The sequence below is a fragment of the Scardinius erythrophthalmus genome (genome assembly GCF_964197995.2).
Source record: "Scardinius erythrophthalmus genome assembly, chromosome: 17".
NCBI lineage: Eukaryota > Metazoa > Chordata > Actinopteri > Cypriniformes > Leuciscidae > Scardinius > Scardinius erythrophthalmus.
In genome coordinates this window covers 26,051,488-26,072,661 of record NC_138237.1, presented here as the reverse complement: position 1 = coordinate 26,072,661, position 21,174 = coordinate 26,051,488, and the positions used below count along the sequence as shown (strand labels likewise).

Genomic DNA, 21,174 nt, shown 5'->3' with positions numbered 1-21,174 from the left:
ATATATATATATCATCACGCTTGATGTTTTCAAATTTAAGCATTAAAAAAGAAAAGCAGCCCCAGCAGCCCCAAGGAAGTTTAATGCTGCCCTCTGGTGGTCTGGACCACTACTTACCAACTTCACCAGCTTCTTTCTCACATTTAACGAGGTGGTCCTCACTGCAGAACACGAAATCCATGGGGACCTTACCCACCTTACATATACCTAAACCTACCCATCTCCACCCCCTTACCCCTAAACCCACCCTTAAACCTACCAATCTCCACCCCTTAGATCTGAATCCAACTCCACCCCCTGGATCTCGTGTACTGCAGTGAGGTGCTACTTCACTTAACAGCCCTAAAGCTTTTGTCTTTTATGGCTGCAAAACATGTCAAAGTTTTACATTTTTGAAAAAATGTGAATACTTATTCTAAATATAGTGCATATCTTGCGATTGTTACGGGGGGGGGGGGTAAAAGATAAAAATACAGATAAAAATTCTGTAAAAAAAAAAAAGAATTTAGTTTGTCACCTGCTTGAATTGCCACCTTACTGTGGTGGAGGGGTTTGAGTACCCGGATGACCCTAGGAGCTATGTTGTCTGGGGCTATATGCCCCTGGTAGGGTCTCCCAAGGCAAACAGGTCCTAGGTGACGGGTCAGACTAAGCGGTTCAGAAACCCTTTATGATGTCAACAAATGCAAGGACCGTGACGTCGTCCGGCATGGCGCAGCCGGGGCCCCACCCTGGAGCCAGGCCCGGGGTTGGGGCTCGTATGCGAGCGCCTGGTGGCCGGGCCTCCCCCCATGGGGTCCGGCCGGGCTCAGCCCAAGGAGCGACGTGGGGCCACCCTCCCGCGGGCTCACCACCTACAGGAGGGACCATAAGGAGCTGGTGCGTAGTGGATCTCGGGCGGCAGTCGAAGGCGGGGGCCTCGACAACCCGATCCCTGGACACGGAAACTAGCTTTAGGGACGTGGAGAGACATCATCTCTGGTGGGGAAGGAGCCTGAGATTGTGCGTGAGGTTCAGAGGTTCCGACTAGAGATAGTCGGGATCACCTCCACGCACGGCTTGGGGTCAGGATCCACACTCCTTGAGAGAGGATAGACTCTTTACCACTTTGGAGTTGCCCATTGTGAGAGTCGGCGAGCTGGTGTGGGTTTGCTTATAGCCCCCCAGCTCAGCCGCCATGTGTTGGAGTTCACCCCGGTGAATGAGAGGGTCGCTTCCCTGCGCCTTTGGGTCGGGGATAGGTCTCTCACTGTCGTGTGCGCCTATGGGCCAAACGGCAGTGTAGAGTACCCGGCCTTCTTGGGGTCTCTGGGAGGGGTGCTGGAAAGTGCTCCGACTGGGGACTGATCACCACCTGGTGGTGAGTTAGATCCGATGGTGGGGGAGGAAGCTGGACAGACTCGGCAGACCCAAACGTACTGTGAGGGTCTGTTGGGAACGTTTGGCCGAATCCCCTATCAGAGAGATCTTCAACTTCCACCTCTGGCAGAGCTTCGACCGGATCCCGAGGGAGTCTGGAGATATTGAGTCCGAGTGGACCATGTTCTCCACCTCCATTATCGATGCGGCCATTCGGAGCTGTGGACGTAAGGTCTCCAGTGCCTGTCGAGGCGGCAATCCCCGAACTATATCCTATCGGGCCTGTCTGGCTTGTGGGGCTCCTGAGGCCAAGCGGACTGCAGCGCGGGTGGTTGTGGAGGCAAAAAATCGGGCTGGGGAGGAGTTCGGTGAGGCCATGGAGAAGGACTACCTGTTGGCCTCGAAGAAATTCTGGCAAACTGTTCGGCGCCTCAGGCGAGGGAAGCAGTGCCCTACCAACGCTGTTTTCAGTGGAGGTGGGCAGCTGTTGACCTCGACTGGGGATGTCATCGGACGGTGGAAGGATTACTTCGAGGATCTCCTCAATCCCACCGACACGTCTTCCATTGAGGAAGCAGAGGCTGAGGGCTCGGAGGTGGACTCGTCCATCACCCAAGCGGAAGTCACTGAGGTAGTCAAGAAACTCCTCGGTGGCAAGGCACCTGGGGTGGATGAGATCTGCCCTGAGTACCTCAAGTCTCTGGATGTTGTGGGGTTGTCTTGGCTGACACGCCTCTGCAGCATCGTGTGGCGGTCGGGGACAGTGCCTTTTGACTGGCAGACCGGGGTGGTGGTCCCTCTTTTTAAGATGGGGGACCGGAGGGTGTGCTCCAACTATAGGGGGATCACTCTTCTCAGCCTCCCCAGGAAAGTCTATGCCAGGGTACTGGAGAGGAGAATACGGCCGATAGTAGAACCTCAGATTCAGGAGGAACAGTGCAGTTTTCGTCACGGTAGTGGAACACTGGACCAGCTCTATACCCTTTCCCGGGTGCTGGAGGGTTCATGGGAGTTTGCCCAACCAATCCACATGTGCTTTGTGGATTTGGAGAAGGCATTCGGCCGTGTCTCTCGCGGCGTCCTTTGGAGGGTGCTCTGGGAGTATGGGGTCCGGGGTCCTTTGCTAAGGGTTATCCGGTCCCCGTACGACCGGAGCAGGAGCTTGCTTCGCATTGCCAGCAGTAAGTCAGACTTGTTCCCGGTGCATGTTGGACTCCGGCAGGGCTGCCCTTTGTCGCCGGTTCTGTCAATAATTTTTATGGACAGAATTTCTAGGTGCAGCCAGGGGCCGGAGGGTGTCAGGTTTGGGGACCACACGATTTCATCTATGCTCTTTGCGGATGATGTTGTCATGCTGGTCCCATCAGACCGGGACCTTCAGCATGCACTGGGACGGTTTGCAGCCGAGTGTGAAGCGGCTAGGATGAGAATCAGCGTCTCCAAATCCGAGGCCATGGTTCTCAGTCGGAAAAGGGTGGCTTGCCCACTTCAGGTTGGTGGAGAGTTCCTGCCTCAATTGTAGGAGTTCAAGTATCTTGGGGTCTTGTTCACGAGTGAGGGAAGGATGGAACGGGGGATTGACAGATGGATCGGTGCAGCTTCTGCAGTAATGCAGTCGATGTACCGGTCTGTTGTGGTGAAGAAGGTTTACCGGTCAATCTGTACGTTCCTACTCTCACCTATGGTCATGAGCTGTGGGTCATGACCGAAAGGACAAGATCCCGGATGCAGGCGGCCGAAATGAGCTTTCTTTGCAGGGTGGCTGGGCGATCCCTTGGTGATAGGGTTAGAAGCTTGGTCACTCGGGAAGAGCTCAGAGTAGAGCCACTGCTCCTCCACATCGAGAGGGGCCAGCTGAGGTGGCTCGGGCATCTTTTCCGGATGCCTCCTGGACGCCTTCCCGGGAAGGTGTTCCGGGCATGTCCCACCAGGAGGAGGCCCTGGGGAAGACCTAGGACACGCTGGAGGGACTATGTCTCCCGGCTGGCCTGGGAACGCCTCGGGGTCCCCCCGGAAGAGCTGGAGGAAGCGTCTAGGGAGAGGGAAGTCTGGACATCCCTGCTTATACTGCTGCCCCCGCGACCCGGCCCCGGATAAGCGGAAGAAGATGGATGGATGGATAGTTTGTCACAAAGATTATCAGGCACAAATGTGTCCAGATTAATGGTGCTAAATAAACTCTAATGATCTTACCTACACTGTAAAAAAGATTTTAAAACATTTCAACTTAAATTACATTAAACTGACTTAAAAATTAGTTGAATTTTTTATACCTTATATAAAAAAGTTGAAAATTACACAACTTATTTTGGTGAGTTAAAGCATTGTAAAAACATGTTGTCAACTTACTGATTTTTTTTTTACAGTGTAGAGTTTATTTAGCACCATGAATCTTGTTTATTGTTTCCTTAGTATCTGAGACGTTTGTACCTGAGATTATTTTGATTAAAAAATTGCATGCAAATAGATCCAGCTCTTTTATTTTATGTTTGTTATTCAACCCCTGCGTGACAACTATATGTTTTGCTATAATTATCTATAAAATACTATAATTGTCTTTTCTTTCTTATCTGCTAAGCATTCGGGGGAAGAATAAAGAATTTCACTGTATACAGTACACTATCAGAAAATACAGCTAATGTCAGTTGTTGTTTCCACATGTAATGCTAAATAGTTAATGCTAAAAAGAAAAAAAAAAATGCTCATAAATCAATTTGTTGCCAAAACAAATATGACAACATCTGTACAAAAAGTAAGATACTGAAATTGTGTTACAATATCTCAGAAAAAAAGGTACAAAGCTGTCAGTCGAGCAGCTGCAGTACCCTAAGGTACAAAAGCTGAAAAGGTACATCTTTGTACCGTATTTACCACTAAATGGTACATTATAGTACCTTAAAGGTACATATAGGTAATTTAAGTGTACATATTAGTACCTTTTAGATTTTGTACATTAGGATACTGCCCCAGTTACAGCTTTGCACCTTTTTTTCTGAGAGTGTAAACGTTGGCTTGATTTGCCAATTTCAACAGTGATTCAACTTTATCCATGATGTTGATTTACCTGTGAATGACTGGATCACTTGATAGTAAATAGAATAGTGTAGCCTGTCTTAGTATTTATTATATTAAAATCTTCTTTGTCAATATAAACCTTACTAATATCAATTGTATCTTGAAAGGAGCATGAGCACGAGCGTCAGTGTTTCAGAGAGAGGTGCAGAGTCACGCACTTTGCCCTATGCACATGTCTATTGTCGCGTGCTGCTTGCTCAGCCGTTCTCTCTTCTGTTGTCATGCCACAACAAATGGCATTGCTCTTCTACTACTAAATACCCTCTATACACTCTACGCAATCCTTTGGAAACTTACACTTTTGAAAACTCAATTTCCTTTTTCCGCCCACAAAACTCTAAATTTGACCTCTTTTGTTTTTTTGGAGTAACACACTTCATGAGTGAGTTTGAGCATCCGAATGATGAAATGTCTAAAGGACAGGTCTGGTCTCCTGGATTAGGGGCTTGTGAACCGATCATTACGGTCATGACAGCCGTCCCAAGAGTTTGATTGTATCACAGCTGTCAGAAAGGATTGTTTGAAAATAAATTACTGGAGAAAGTCTTCTCTTAATGATTAATCAGTGATGTCTGAGAAAAAATCAGGTAAGCATCAATCATATTTGATTTAATTTATTTTATGATATTATTGTTTTTATGTTTTATTTTATTTATTTTTTCAGCATGAGTTTGGACCAGGGTTTCAGGTTATTTTATTGGTTAATCTGAAATAAACTAAATCAATTCTTAATGTTTACACTGACAGTGTGACTATGCTGTTGACTTAGCTAACGTTTCACAATCTAATTCATAATATGGTGTAGTTGAAATCATTGTGATATCATGCTTTTCTCCATGGCATTGTTCTTGCTATGTTGATGATTATCATTTATTATTTTACCCTGGTCGTTACGGTTATAGGTTTAGTGGCTGGTTTGGATCCAGAGGAAGAGGTGACAGATGTCGTATGTGGCGAGTCAGATCTCAAAGATGGAGAGTAGGTTCCATAGAAATACCTGCCATGTTCATGTGCATTATATTTATAATAAACATATTTATTTATGAAAGAACATTAAAAAGTCAAATTTTACTTTAATGTATTTGCATATTTATTTTCTTGGATTACAACAGGTTGCATCAGGTTTGCATGTATTTTGTGTCATATGTTTTGTACATATAAAGCTGTTGAAGGACAAGATTTCTGACTGTGTTATTCTTGTGATCTAGAATGATGGAGGTTGAGGTTGGTGAGCACAATGTTTTGCTGGTACGCTGTGACGGGATGTACAGTGCCATCAGTAACCAATGCACACATTATGGTGCTCCACTGAGCAAAGGTAGTGCATTACGAATCAGTTTTGTCAATGTAAATCGAGTTTGGTGCAACCGACTTCTGTCTGTATATAAATAACATGTCAGAAGTGAAGCGTTACTACAGTGGGTGTTTCGTGTTCCTCTGCAGGGGTGCTGTCAGGTCACAGGGTCCGCTGTCCTTGGCATGGTTCCTGTTTCAATGTGAAGACCGGTGACTTGGAGGAGTATCCTGGGACTGACTGTCTGCCCTGCCACAAGGCACTGGGACATAGATTCACACACACATAACTAGAATACAGTTTTGTACTGCTAAACATAAAGATTTTTTAAATTAATCACTTAAAGCTGCATTCCGTAACTTTTTTGGGTTAAAAATTATCCACAATAAAATTTTGAGCAAGTATATAACCAGCCAGTGTTCAAAACTATCTGCTTGCCTTAGCTCGATTCAAAACGGTAAGCTTGTAATAATGTTTTTAATTCCAGTGGTACTGGTGGATTTCCATGGGAAATTCGAGCATGTCTTTGCGTCATTACGTCACATCTGTGCACATAAAGAAGGTTTGACGTGATAGGATAAGCGATCGTTAGATTTAATCAGGGCGATTTACTGCAATGCTTTTTTTTCCCTTAGTTGGTCAGAACAAATGTGGATGTTACTTACTCGTTCAGATTGACATTTTCTGGTGAAAATTCTTATGTTGGTCATACTTCCAAAAAGTAGAATCTGTGATTGCGAATGACAGTTTCCACACCGGCGCGGCGACTGACAGCCGTAGCCTGGAAATCCAGACCTAAACACTGGATAACACTACGACCAATCACAACAATAAACTCCATTCGCTCTTAGCTACCAGCGGAGATAACTGGTAGATTAAACTCTTGCCGTATCCGGTCGGCAAAACAGCAAAAACATCCTTCTTGCAAAGGAACGATTCGAGCGGCGTCTTCTGTTCCTGTTTTAGATAAAAAGCCAAGTCTAACTCGTTCATTGTAGCGGCGAAAGCCGTTTCAAACAACTGGTGTTCATCCATAGCCATCTTGCAATGTTTACTAATGACTTCGACGTCACAGCGCTGTCGTCATCTGTTTAGCTCGCCTCTGGCCCGCCTATATCAGATAACCCGCTGTGATTGGTGCAGCTCAGATCGAGGGGCATATTTAATGAGCATCATTACTCCACACCAGAGTAACTCGCTGAGCAAATTCAACTTGTGCTCTCGCGTGAACTCTGGATTACCAGGGTATGACAGCCGCACATTCTCCTCAAAACATTGGATTCATCACAACCCACGTAAAGTTGATAATTCCGCGAATAACTGCAATTGCAGATTTCGAACAGAGACGGCGACAAAGAGGAAAAACTACAAACTGATGCTTTAAATAATATTTGTAATAATATTGTATACAAATATTAGATTACTTATTATACATTAAAAAGAAATCATTCTAATATGCTGATTTGCTGCTCTAGATAATCTTATTATTATCAACTTTTATTCGGCAAGAATGCATTAAATTGATAAAAAAAGTGACAGTAAAGACATTTATAATGCTTCAAAAAACTTTTATCTAATCCTAGGGGGATAATGATTAACATTATTATAATAATGGAGCACCAATAATAATTAATAACTGAGCAGTGAATCAGCATATTATAATGATTTCTGAAGGATCATGTGACACTGAAGACTGGAGTAATGATGCTGAAAATTCAGCTTTGACATGACAGGAATAAATTACATTTTAAAATATAGTAACATAGAAAACAGTTATTTTAAATTGTAAAAATATTTCACAATGTAAATATATATATATATATATATATATATATATATATATATATATATATATATTTTTTTTTTTTATCAAATAAACTTCTTCTAAAAACGTTTTAAAAATCCAAAATTTGGATGTCAAATTATTCTAAACTTTTGAGCGTTACTGTACATGCTAACATTTTTAAATGATTTAATCAGATTTTTTCTTGACAGGTGAAAGTCGAAAACAACAAAGTTTATGTGTCTGTAAAGAAAAGGGTAAAGTACCTTCATACAGACATGTTATCTTCTATATAAAATGAATGAAACCAAAACCAAAATCAGGCCAGTTCTGACAGTAAAATCTCTCTGTGCAGATTCAGGGTCAGCCTAAACGTATAAAATGGATGGGGGCCAGAGATCTAGGGGTGTCGCACACTGTGATGCTCCTAGGAGGAGGTGAGAGGCAGATGCCTGATACAGATTTCCTTTATTTGTTCTGACAGTTTTAATGTTGGTGGATGCTGGTGTGTGTTCGTTGAGCGCAGGCGCAGCCTCTTTGATGTGTGCTGAGACACTACGGCAAGAAAACTATGGCGGCAGGATTATTATGGCATCTAGAGACGAACTTCTTCCTTATGACAAAACCAGACTCAGCAAGGTAAGGATCTTTGAAAACTGATGCTAAAATAGTTTTTGCTGAAAGAAAATGTTACATGTTAAAATTATCATAACACAGGGCACAGCAACACTCAAAAACAGAAAAACAAACTGAAATCAAAATTGGCAATTTTTTAATGATTTATCCGTGCGCATCATTTTTTCTTTAAAAAATAATAAAATAATGAATGTACCCTCATAATCTTTAATCAAAATAACGTCCATCCCTCTTGCAACGGCATCTTTTCTCGTCTCTGATGACGTGTTTACTGGTGCAAATGTTCAGTATTAAGTAAGAATATGCTGATTGTTTTGGAAATCTTTTTCCACAGATACAGTATATGTTTTCAACATTGATAATAATAAAATAATTGTTTCTTGAGCAGCAAATAAGCATATTATAACGATTTCTGAAGGATCATGTGACACTGAAGACTGACACAGAAAATTGAGCTTTGCCATCACAGCACATACTATATACTGTATATATTTATTTTTTACATTGTTCTATTTTTAAAGTTTAATCTCGATTTAGGTAATGAATGCTGAGAGCGAAAGTCTCTTAATGAGAAGAATGGATTTTTTCCACAAGTATGATATTGAGGTCTGGCTGCAAAAAGAGGTGAGAGTGAATCTTGTGTTCTTTCTCATTTATACCACAAGAGACATATGATCTCTCAGAGTCGTTCTTTGTGCAGGCTTTATCGATAGATACAAACAAGAAAACAGTGACATTTGATGATGGCTTAATCCAGTGCTATGACCAAATCCTTATTGCAACAGGGTGCAGGTAAGTATCTGGTGAGAATTAGTGATATAAAGTATTATTTAACCGTCTAGATACGGTATTATTTTTATCATTTACTCAACTTTCATCAACGCAGAACTTACGCACTGCTTGATCTTTGTTTTTCAGAGCAAAAGGCCTAGACTGCCCAGGTGCAGATCTGGAAAACGTGCTGATGCTGGAAACACCGGAGGATGCCAGGTGCATCCATTACACCTGTATGGGCTGCAGGACAGTCGTCGTAGGCACTTCCTTCATTGGTACACACACTCACCCCAGCACCCCACCCCATCTGTAAGGCTAATGTTATCAGTTGACTTATGGATGTATCACAAAGAAGAATCGTCAAAGATAGATAGATAGCCCTGGTGAGCATGATTTAAAAAAAATGTAAACATCTTTCCAACCAGTAGTGTCATGATTCCAATTCTGTGTCTTGTGTTTTGTAGGACTTTTATGTTGAAGTGTATTCTCAGTTGCCTTTGTTTCTGTGTTCATTCCTGTGTCATGTCGCCATGTTTGTAGTTTTTCCTTTTGATTAGTCTTCCCCAGGTTTGTCTTGTTATCTTGTTAAGCTTGTTTGCCCCTGTGTAGATATACCCTTGTGTTCAGTTGTTTTTTATCAGTTGTTTTCTTTGCATGTTGATGTGAAGCTGTGGTGGTCCTGGTCTTTGAATGTTGTTCCTGTTCCTGTTCCTGTTCCTTTTCCGGAAATTCAGTGTGAATTATTTTTGTTTGTGTTTGTAAATAAACTGTGCTGCATTTGGATTCTTGCTTCTTCTCAACCGTGACAAGTAGTGTATATAACATTTAAACATGGGCACTGAAACAAAACATCATAGAAATTTGTGAAATTATTTGTGAACGTCTATTCTTCACACAAAGCTATCATATGGCTATTAATATAGACCACTTTTTGTCACGTAACGTGATGTATATAAACTCGCATGAAAAGGAATAAAGGAGACAGGCTTTAATAACAAATACTCAGGAAATTAATTGTAAACTCAGACTTAACTCAGGAGAAATACACACATACACTGACGCTATCAGTAAAGAGAACCGACAAACACTAATGGAGAACTGAAGGCTTATAAGCATTAAAGGGACACCAGGCAACGTTTTCGTGTTAATTAATCATCTTCGTAAGTCGGTATATGGTTAAATGACTCATTACAGGGCGAATGAAGACTCTCTCGCCCGCACCTACTGCCTGTAGGAAGAATATCCCGCTTGCAAGTTCGGTGTATCCTACCCGCGTCCTTCAGCCTCACAAAGTCTCAGACATCGCGAGAAGCAGGATCAGTTTACGGCAAGCATCCCCAGCACAGAGGCAGGCTAACGAAACCCGGCTAGCGATTGTTGCAAACAAAACAAAACATGAAAGCAGTAGTTCGCCTCGTTCATATCGTTCGTTCCCGGTAAAAATACAAGTATGCATGACAACACAATAAAAAAATAAAAAAAACTTGCCATCAGTTGGAAAGAAAATTACTTTACTTACCTCAGTAGACATAACTGGTTTTGAAATAGCCGGTTCCTCTGATCAGCTTGGGTTGCTCGTGGCAAGGGGGGAGGGACAACAGTTCGTTTTTACGACAGTGTGTTTGAAAGCATTTACTACCAGACACTAGGGGGAGCTTCGTAGAGAAAAAACACTCAGGCTTGCCTGGTGTCCCTTTAACAAACAAAGGGAACTAATAAGTTAATTAACAAGACACAGGTGAACTAAATGACTCATTTAACAGACTGAAGAAAACTAGGTCACAGGACAGAATCAAAAACACAATGAAGGGAGGAACACAGAACATACATGTTACATTTTTATGGTGCTTTTTTTTTATATATGGACAACCCCTGGTCACTGTCGTCTTTCTATGTGTAGAAAAGAGCAGCATAACCATTTTTCAGAACATCTCCTTCTGTGTTCCAGAGATGAATGAAAGTCATGTAGGTTTGGAACAACATAAGGGTGATGATGACAAAGCATTATGTGAACTATTTTTCAACATGCTTGTTATTTTTCTAAAATAACAAATCTGTTGTGTGTGGCATTGAAGGCATGGAAGTGGCGGCCTATATGATAGATATGGCCAGTAGTGTCACAATCATCGGAAGCAGTGAACTCCCTTATCAGAGGACTCTGGGCCCCGAAATAGGGAAGGTCACCATGATGGTATGTGATAAGGGCCAACACAACCATCTCATTATTTCAATATGTGCTTTATCTGCTTTATGATGATCCTCTTATTCTGTTTTGCTTGTTCTTCGAGATGCTGGAAGAGAGAGGGGCGACGTTCTACATGAATGACGCTGTCGCAGAGATTCAAGGAGAAAATAGGAGGGTGAGGTCAACTTGTTCTAAGTGTCATTTGTCTCAATTTATTTATTTATTTATTTTTCAAAAAACAACATAAGTCCATTCCATTGGAAGTTAATTAACTGAAATAGATTATCAAGAACAATTAACTGGACGATGGCCACTTTTGTTATACTTTATTTCAAGATGTCCTTGTTACAGTGTAATGCTGCCCCCAAACGGAGTGTCTGTAGTCACCAAACTTAGGGTAAATAGCCGCTGCCTTATACAAATAAGTACTGAGTAATATTACTTAACTTACTATTCAGTTAGGGTTAGGGTTTAGTTTAGGTTAGTTGCTTACTTGTAATTATGCTTTATTTACTGTTATTACTATAGTAATGTAACGGGGACACTATAAAATAAAGTGTTACTGAATTTTTCATCCAGTTTATTATGACTTGCATGTTTTTCCGCAGATTAAGGCGGTGAAACTGAAGAGCGGTATTAAAATTGAAGCTGATGTGTTAATTGTTGGAATTGGTATGTACAGTCGAACTAAGAACAAAGTGCTACTTCAATTTAAATAACTGGAACAACAATTTTTGTGCTCTCGTCTCCCTATTATCTCAATACAAGGTGTCAATCCCAATTCAGAGTTTTTGAAAGGGAGTCAGATAAATATGGACTCGAAGAACTATGTCATTGTGGATGAGGTGAGTGTTTATGACTAATTTCCTTGAGTTTAAACAATCATCTTACACTTCCAAACTCTTCAATTGTATCCCGGTCTGTCTAGTACATGAGGACCAACATAACAGACGTCTACTGCGCAGGAGATCTGACCTGCTTTCCTCTCAAAATGGCAAAAGGCCAGAAAGTGAGCATCGGCCACTGGCAGATAGCGCAGGCACATGGTAATCAAACATTTTTAGATGTGTTCATCTGGTCATTTTGTCAACTTTTCGAAGTACATTAGCATAAAGACACAGTAAAGCTAACAGACGTGAAACTAAAAGACTTTAATAGTGATGCACCGGCCAAAACGGGAATTTTTGGTTTATGCTCCACAAAGCACTGAAAATTTGTGCTTCTGCAGAATATTTTGATTCACTGATGGAAATTCATTGAATGAAACTGTTCAAAGATGCGTTTTATTGTGTCAGCGTAAATGGATAAGCTATAACAGGAAAATAACTTTACTACGACCTGTGAACACGACACCCTAAACACTATACCAACAATTACTCAAATTTAAAGGTGCTCTAAGCGATGTCACACGTTTTATAAGCCGAAACATTTTTGTCACATCCAGCAAACATCTCCTCACTATCCGCTAGCTGCCTGTCCCCTGAACACACTGTAAAAAAAAGCGGTCTCTGTAGACAGCCCAGGCTCCACAACCGGCAAGAAAAACAAACTGGCCCAACCTGGACCACAAAACATAACAAACAGTGTTTCTAGGCAATAACCGACAAGAATGATTTGGGGGTGGGGGGTTAGTGTGCGTACACATGAAGGGGGGTGTGGGGAGTGGAGGAGAGAGAAGCATGAAGAGGGAAGTTAGCTAGAGGAGAGATGTCCTAGACAACGACAACGACTAACGTTAGAATTGTATTCTCTTGAATTTTGATATGGCCGACACACGACCAAAGAGACGACGTTCCGATGAACAAATAGCAAAGAAGAGGGAAAAAGGAACACGCGAAGTCCCGAATTTACATCGGAAAAGCCTGTTTCAGGAAGCATGGAAGGGAGGGGGAGGGTCGAGCTAGCCTTCGTCTTGCTTGACAATACTTCGAACGTCAACAAGAAGTGACGTCACCCAACATCACTTAGAGCACCTTTAAGTTCCAACACTTCATTACCAGTTTTGGTTTTCAGCTGAATGAAAACTTTGATTTTGGTTTCAGTAAAAAATGTCATTGCCATTACGAGCATGAAAAGAAACGTTGCTTTAATACTATTATAACATTTTCCTTATTAGGAAGGATCGCAGCCTTGAGCATGTTGCACAGGGAGGTGGAGCTAAACTCAGTGCCATTCTATTGGACCGTCCTGCTTGGGAGAACCATTCGTTACGCGGGTACGGCCTTTTACTTACATGCCCGACGTGCTTTAAGGATTGTAAAATATGAGTATTTTGTACGTAATTATGTTCTTATTCTTCATCATGCACAGGGTATGGGGAGGGATACACTGAGTTGGTGCTGAAAGGGAAATTTGAGAACATGAAGTTTTTGGCACTTTACATCAAGTAAGAAGCTTGTAAGAAGTCTTTATACCCGTTTTCTCTTTCAAGTGTGAAATATTGGCTTTGTACTTTTAAATACAGGCATGGTGAGGTGGTGGCTGCAGCAGGATTGAATGTTGAACCGGCTGTCTCTGTGGTGGCAGAAAGGTTGGCAGAAGGAAGAGTGATTACAAAGGCGGAAGCAGAGTGAGTGAGATGTTAGAAGTGCACTAAATCATTTATTCATCATTCATTTTATTCATCATTCTAAACTGATACAGTCTTAGCTGGTTAGCATTAACCTAGTTAACCCCTGCTGGGTTCCTTTTTTTTTTTTGGCATGCAGCAAATCATGTTAATTTTTCATTATAGTTTAGTTTACCCACTATAGTATTCATAGATGAGGCAAAACATTATGAGCACCTGAACAATGGCTGCATCCGAAATCGCATTCTTTCTTACTATATAGTTGGCGAAAAACAGTGTGTAGAGTAGTATGTCTGAATAGTAGGCGTAAATTACCCGGATGACCTACTACTTCCGCATCTAATGGACACTTTACTATCTCCTGAAGCCACAGGAGAGGATTTGTGAATGGCAGTAAATTGATGCAACTGACACTGGTTGGTCACATGACAAAGACAACATGACGGATGTCTCAGAACTTTGGCTAACGTTCAGACAAGGTTCTCTCAAAGTTCTGAATAAATATTATTCCAGTAATGTTAATAGAACCTTCATTCAAAGTTATATTGTCTTAAAGGAGAACTTGGTAACTTTTTTAACTTAATAAAACTGTCTAGAAATCATTTGGATGGTTAAACAACCTGTTCTGGTGATATTGGTGACTTTCCCCGCTCTCCCCAGCGTTCCCAGGCGGAAAACCAACCTTGCAACTTGGGGACTACCGTTCCGGCAAAATAGAAATTGGAAGTCTCGTGAGAAGCGAGAACGAGAGCGAAACACGAATCGCTTTATGGCAATTCGACATAAAAACACACACGCATGTATGATGTATTACCAGATTACCCACCTCGGTAGACATAGCTCCACACGATTCAGTTGGCTTGCTCCGATCAAAACAAACGCACATGAGCAGCGGTAGAGAGGGGGAGGAGGCCGCCGCAAGTGAGTTTTTTATGACCGTGTTGTGACATATACGCCCCCCCACAGCTGTAGGGGGAGCTCGTGGGGAAAACATGCGACAACAAAAGGGAAAATCAGCGAAGAAGTGACTAGAGTTCGCTAGAGTTGCCGAGTTCTCCTTTAAATAATGTTCTCAAAATGTTAGTACAAAAACATAATTTATACACAGTTTATTTTCTGAAACATTTTAGTTGGATGTTTGTCGACCACTTGGTTCATTAGAACTTGTTTAGAGAACATTCAAAAGTAACGTTCCCAAAATGTTTGCAAAATGATAAAATGGTATATTTCCTAAAGTTTTTATAACCAAGAAATTATTATTATTATTTTTTTTTTAAACTGGACGTTTTGAACTTAACTTAATTAATTATAACCTAATGGGAACCTTAGCAAAATGTTTTTAGAACATATTTTTGTTAGCTGGGTACACACATTCATACGACAACAGTCGCAAAGTAATTACTTATTCAAAAGAAGTCCCTTATCAGAGAGTGTGCGATTTCGGACACAGACGGTGAGAAGGAAAAAGTTGGTCATGTGATCTCAAAAAGGCTGCCACCATGATGGAGGTACCACCCTTATGGAGATTAAAAGAGTTACTTTTTTACAATTTTTGAAACATTTAGTGACCGATTAGTTTCTTCAGATATAAAAAAACATTTATGTAGAAACAATGCTTGGTTTACTTTTAAAGAGGCTAAATGCGACCACATACTGTCAGAGCTCTGATGTATTGTTAATGTTTTTACCTGAGGTTTTCTTTTTATTATAGGTCAGATGACCTTAGCTGGCTGAAGCTGCCGCCCATGTGACCACTGACAAACAGTTTGAACTCCGAATGATCAGAATTCAGCCATTCCACAGTCCATCCCATACAATCATGCCTTTACTCAGAAGATGTTTTTGTAACATTTATTGAGGCCAGTACATTACAGTATGTCTCTTAAGGAGCTTTCTACACAGTTCACAGAGAGTTTGCCATTTGAACATGGATATTCAGAGAGGAGACCCACTACCCAAGTGCAACTAAGAGAAGAAGAGAAGCTTTTATTCTGTTCTTGCTGCAGTTCCAAAGACAGAGTTTGCCGGTTAGCTCAGGTACTGAATATGAACACAATGCTTCAATCGTATATTTATTCTAATCATTATTATTTATTAAGATAACATTTAGGAATGAGCTTATGAAAGATTTTTTTTTTTTCGTATCTGGTTTGTATAGTATTTACTCAGTGTTCAAATGGAAAAGTAGATTAATTAATCAATTCTTAAGTACAGTCACTCTGGCATACTGTGTGCTTGATGGATCTAGGTGGCGTAGTTGGTCATCAAGCTGTGAAATGGAGCATGGGTAGTGGAAAAACAGACAATCACTGAGCGCACATCCAATCATAGCGCTTAGCAGGATTAGATGAACACAGAGCGATGGATGCTGAATGTGATGGTGGTCACAAAAGCGATGTTACAAAAGGGCAAATTACAAAAGAAATGCTGAGCTGCTCTCTTATATCGCCTCTTATTCTCTATCTCTTCTGCCACGCAACCCAGTTTTTTGCTTCCAAATCCTCATAATTCACTTCTGTTCTTATCAGGAAGAATTTGTGCAGAGATATATGGGTCATATACGACAGTCCAAATCTGGAGGTGAAATGTGGGCCATGAAATAGGGCTTAGAACTTAAGAAGCTATCGCAGAGAATTGAAAAGATCCCTTTACCAAGTACACTAGATGGTAAAAATCTAACATTAACATTTTCCATTAACAATTAGTTAGGTGAACTGCCGATAGTTTTTATACACACACACATACATTTTATTGCTATTATTGAGACAGAGCAGTTATCCACAAAATGCACAAAAGAAAGGAGAAGAAGCTTTGCTATACTTGACATTTTGTCATTCTGTACAGACTGATATTGCTGATAAGCACAATATCACTTCTATTTTTATGACTTCCATGTTGGTCCGGTTTTTCTATCAGGAAGCAAGCATGTTGCAGTTCTAATGCATTTTTAAAACCATGCATATAAAGGAGCCCTTTAACCCTCTAGGCCTCTCCGGTCAGAAAAGGACGAAAAATTTTACGTTTTTTTTTTTGTTTTTTTTTGGAATGGGATGACACTTGGTGACTTTTGCCGCATGTAAATACACAAAACTAATTGGAAATATGAAAACTCAGAGAATCTTTTGGTGGAACAAACTACAAATCAGCCACTATGCAGATAAAAAGCACATCAATGAAGAATTATCGCTATCCATTCCTGATTTTGTTAGTTTTTTTAAGTATTAAATACTTAAATGCTTTCAAAAATGCTTTCCATGTGTTCCCTTTCTAACAAAAATGTTAATAATTGATTGTAATCATGATGCAAAACCTGACACTTATCTAACAAAAAATATCTAAACCTTGACTAAATGTAGTCTTTTAGAATGTCTAAATATATATATAAATGCAAAACCTAATAAAATTAAGAAATTATCTCTAAAAAAACAACCTCTCTAGATATTTATAGGGAGCTAAACAGGTGGTTTTTAAGTTTTTATTTTTAACGCATCCAGATGGTGTTATTCTTTTTTCTTTTTTTTTTAAAGGATTTTAAAAGCATCATTTTAATGTGAAATATTGCATTTATTGAAAAATACTAAAACATTATATATATATATATATATATATATATAATATAATTATTTCCCATTATATCTATAATGGGAAAAATAGCTCATCAAAAATGTATAAATATTGCATAGTATCATAAAATCCCCTCAAAATTCTAAATAATAATCAAAAAAATATTATTTAACAAAAATATATTACATTGATTTTCAAGGCTTCAGTCACTTTTGACCGAGAAGGAGCCAAGTGTGACCCCTAAACTAAGAGGTCCAGGGGGGTTAAGAGGTCCTTTCCCACTACAAGATGTGAACACAGGATGGCAACCATATTTTAGAGTTTTAGTTTATAATGTTATCATCACCGTTTTAGATACAGCACAGTAAGGAATGAATTGTTTGAATGTACACACGAGTCGCTATGATAATAGTCAGACGACAGTCACACACAAGGTTATTTATATCCGAACAAACATTACAATGTGCTGCAAAACAAGTGTATCATTTGCACTGGTTGGGCAGTTTTAGTCACTGTTACTCATTCATGGTCTTGTTTTTAAATACAGCACAAGTTTGTCATGCTCATAAACATCTGTAACCCTTAACAAGCAATAAATGATTATGTTTTTCTGGTTTAGACTTTGTTACTTTCATTAATTGTAGTGATTTGTTTGATATACAAGAGTGTGAGAATATACGTATTCAAGGTAAGATGCTTTAATGTTTTTGAAAGAAGTCTCTTATGCTCACCAAAACTTAAAATAACTGTTTTCTATTTTAATATATCATAAAATGATTCAGTAGATGGCTGACTGCATGAACTGAACAGCTTAAACGATGCATGAAAAGTGGTAACAAAACCAAAGATCGATGTATAGGCACAATATAATGCACTATATAACAGTAGGCCTCCATGTGAGAGTATCCGTAGAAATGATTGCACATGCAGGCCTAAAGAACTTTCTAACTACAGTTATGTTACTAATAACACCTGTTCATATCTAACAGACTCTACACATGATAGTAGACCTGATAATAAGACCAAGTTCTTCAAGTTAAAACTCCAGGCTTGTTTTGTGTATTTAGTTTTGAGGTGTTTGAGTCTGTGCACAAACCGGTGTGAATGTTCTTGATGCCATGTAACGTTTCCGGCGATTGGCTCTGTAGACCTCCAACCGCTGGGCCTCTGCAATGGGGTCTTCCAGAGCTCCTTCCCACCTCAAGCTGTCCTGTCCAAGGTGGGTCACATCAGATTTGTCCTCCTCAGTCGGAACCGAAGCCACTTCTGATACAACCTTGGGGTTTTTGGATTTGCTGCTCTTTCGTTCTTTGGCTTTGGCATGACCTTTGCCCTGAGCATCACTTATCTCTCCGTTGGTCCACTGCTCTGTCTGGAGTTTCTCTGGAGGGAGGACAGACGGGTTGATGGGTAAAAATATATGTTATTTCATTGGCAGCACTAGAAAATTACTATTCCTATGCCTTGAATACCAATTAAATATCTAAACATCCTTACAGCAAGATATGTTTATTTAAATTACAAATGATATTTAGACTTTTCAGGTAATGTGCTGTATCTTAAATATCCATGAATTTTGCATTGTCCTATTAGAAGATTTTTTCCCCCACAAGTTTAAAGCATAAATTAAATTGAAACAGTATTAAATTTAAAATTAAAATTATTTAAAGGGACATTTGCCACATTATGTCATCATTTCCTCACCTTCATGTCATTCAGAACCTGTATGGGTTTCTGTCTTCTGCAGATCACAAAAGAAGATATTTCGAAGAATGTTGATAATCAGTCAGTTTTTAGATATAATCGTCTTTGTTGTATAGAAAGAAAAACATTGAGACATTTCTCAAAATAAGAAAGTCACACAAGTTTGGAAGGACGTGCATAAATGATGACAGAATTTTCTTTTTCATCACATTGAAGTGTCTTGAAATGTACAGAGTTCAATGCGTTGATGTAATTTCCACTCAAACAGGAAGACATGGAGCAGGATATATCGAGTAGCTCCTCCCCCTTTTAAAATAGCCAATAGCATTTCATTTCTATCACAGCTTGGCCAGAGCTGTTGAGCTCAGCAAAGCCGCATTTGACAGCCACAGTCTGATAGATTTCTCATTTAGGTTTAATAAAACTATTACTAAAGTAAAACAGTGAAAGTAATCATGCAGAGGATGTGTAGTTTGAAAAGTACTGTATGTAATTTATGATTCTCTTTTACTCGTCAGAGCTGTTTCTAATGGCGAGTCTGTCTAAACGTTTAATGCTTATTATGTTTAATACGCTCTTGAGCAACCTTTTGAAACCTAAAATGACAGGGACACCCTACGATCTTGTGGACTTAACGGACACACGCACACTGTAGCCATTGCAAGTACCCAAGACTATGGCCCTGTCCCAAATGGCACACTTCATATGCACTTTCGGTCTTGTGGACTTACAGTGGCTGCCACGTGAGTGTACGCGTCCGTTAAGTCTGTGAGACCGTAGGGTGTCCCATTTGTCTTTTTAGGCCTCAGAAGGGTGCTCACGAGCGCCCCCTTTGCGGTCGATATGCGCCCTCGATTTTTGCCGAGCCCGCACTATAATGCGGACTCCGCAGCAAACTTCTTCCCGACAGTCAAAGCGGCATTATGTCACGAAAGTGCGGACTCGTAGGAAGAACACGAGTGCTTAGAGTGCAGGGGGGGCAATGTTTCGGAAAACATTGAAGCTTCCCCGCGTGCCGCCATTGATTAGCGGACCCCCACCTGCTGTTAGCATTCCATTGACTTCCATTCATTTTGGCGTCACTTTGACAGCGAATAACTTTACATCTGAGGCGTTTGAAGACTCCATTTGTCCATTATTTATTTCTAAAAAAACACGAAAATGTATAAAAGGCTCCATTACCTTGTATCTTAAGTTATGGCCCCGTAGATGCAGTTTTTGTAAAAATAGGCTAAAGATTGCGCCATACCCACGCAACTATCTGTCGCACAGTAGAGAGATTACCGTATGGACAGGAGGAGAAGCTCGCGGGCAATCGGGGGGACGTGGAGGCAAAATGACAAAATAATGAATCAGAATACTTAGCAAAAGTTTCTCCCACTCCTAGCTCATGGAAAACCTCCTACTCACACTCTCCGTCTCTGCAAGTTTCGGAAGGGAATGATTCAGATTTCTCTTGGCACAGCTACTAGAAGACAGACGGGTTGCTCACGCCACATCTACGTCGTCAAGCTCAGTTTGAGTCTGCGCAGTACGTTCAGCCATCAGAAAGTGAGAGCTTCTAATTGACTTCACTTTTCTCCGTTGAATCCAATGGGGTCGCTGTGTCCATTTCTTTTACTTTCTATGTTAGGGTGCCAATTGGGACAGGGCCTATAGGTGCATATGAAGTGTGCCATTTTGTACAGGGCCTTCCTTGTATTCTATCTTCATCACACTCCAGCACAGTAGGCGGCGGTATGCACCTTTTCAATTGGTTTGCAACCCACCAATAAATCCACACAAAAAAAGAAAACTGTAAGTTTTGAATGCTTATAACTTGTAAATGCGTAAATTGTGTCATTGTTTTGGACCACACTAGGTTATAGATAAACTTGAACGCTATTCCTACTAAAAGCCAAACAACTTAAATTTTGATTTCATGGGGACTTTAAGATTTATTGTTTTCCATTAGCTACTTACTTACTTGCTTGCTTTATTTATTTCACCAATGACCAGGTAAAGCGTTCACAAGTTTTTAAAAGCAACTCACCTGAATCCTTAGTTTGGTTAATAACGTTACAATTCCTCGATTTCCTTTTCTCTTTTGTTGGGTCTTTCCTTTTCTTTTTGCTCTCTTTCATTGTGCCAGTCAAAGGTGGGACGTGAAATCCTTTTTTAGCTGAAATCTCCAGCCGCATGTTTGTTGTTTGAGAAGCACCTTTAATCCGTTTTTCTCTAAACGATGCCAT

General features: G+C 40.5%; 2 protein-coding genes across 2 annotated transcripts; one reads left to right on the top strand and one right to left on the bottom strand.

The window, feature by feature from the left end:
• Positions 1-1,540: 1,540 nt before the first annotated feature.
• Positions 1,541-15,579, top strand: aifm5 (apoptosis inducing factor mitochondria associated 5; the record flags this gene model as incomplete). The annotated part of the gene is made up of 18 exons (XM_081391485.1): positions 1,541-1,794; positions 5,643-5,752; positions 5,878-5,987; positions 7,724-7,768; positions 7,867-7,948; positions 8,038-8,150; positions 8,685-8,771; positions 8,848-8,939; positions 9,066-9,196; positions 10,997-11,112; positions 11,210-11,281; positions 11,715-11,778; positions 11,875-11,951; positions 12,035-12,152; positions 13,223-13,321; positions 13,417-13,492; positions 13,571-13,675; positions 15,387-15,579. The coding sequence occupies 18 exons, from the start codon at positions 1,541-1,543 to the stop codon at positions 15,424-15,426; spliced, it is 1,791 nt and encodes a 596-aa protein (XP_081247611.1). The 3' UTR covers positions 15,427-15,579.
• Positions 15,580-18,143: 2,564 nt separating this feature from the next.
• Positions 18,144-21,174, bottom strand: liat1 (ligand of ATE1; the record flags this gene model as incomplete). The annotated part of the gene is made up of 2 exons (XM_081390822.1): positions 18,144-18,622; positions 20,976-21,174. 2 exons carry the CDS (start codon positions 21,172-21,174, stop codon positions 18,303-18,305), a joined length of 519 nt encoding a protein of 172 aa, XP_081246948.1. The 3' UTR covers positions 18,144-18,302.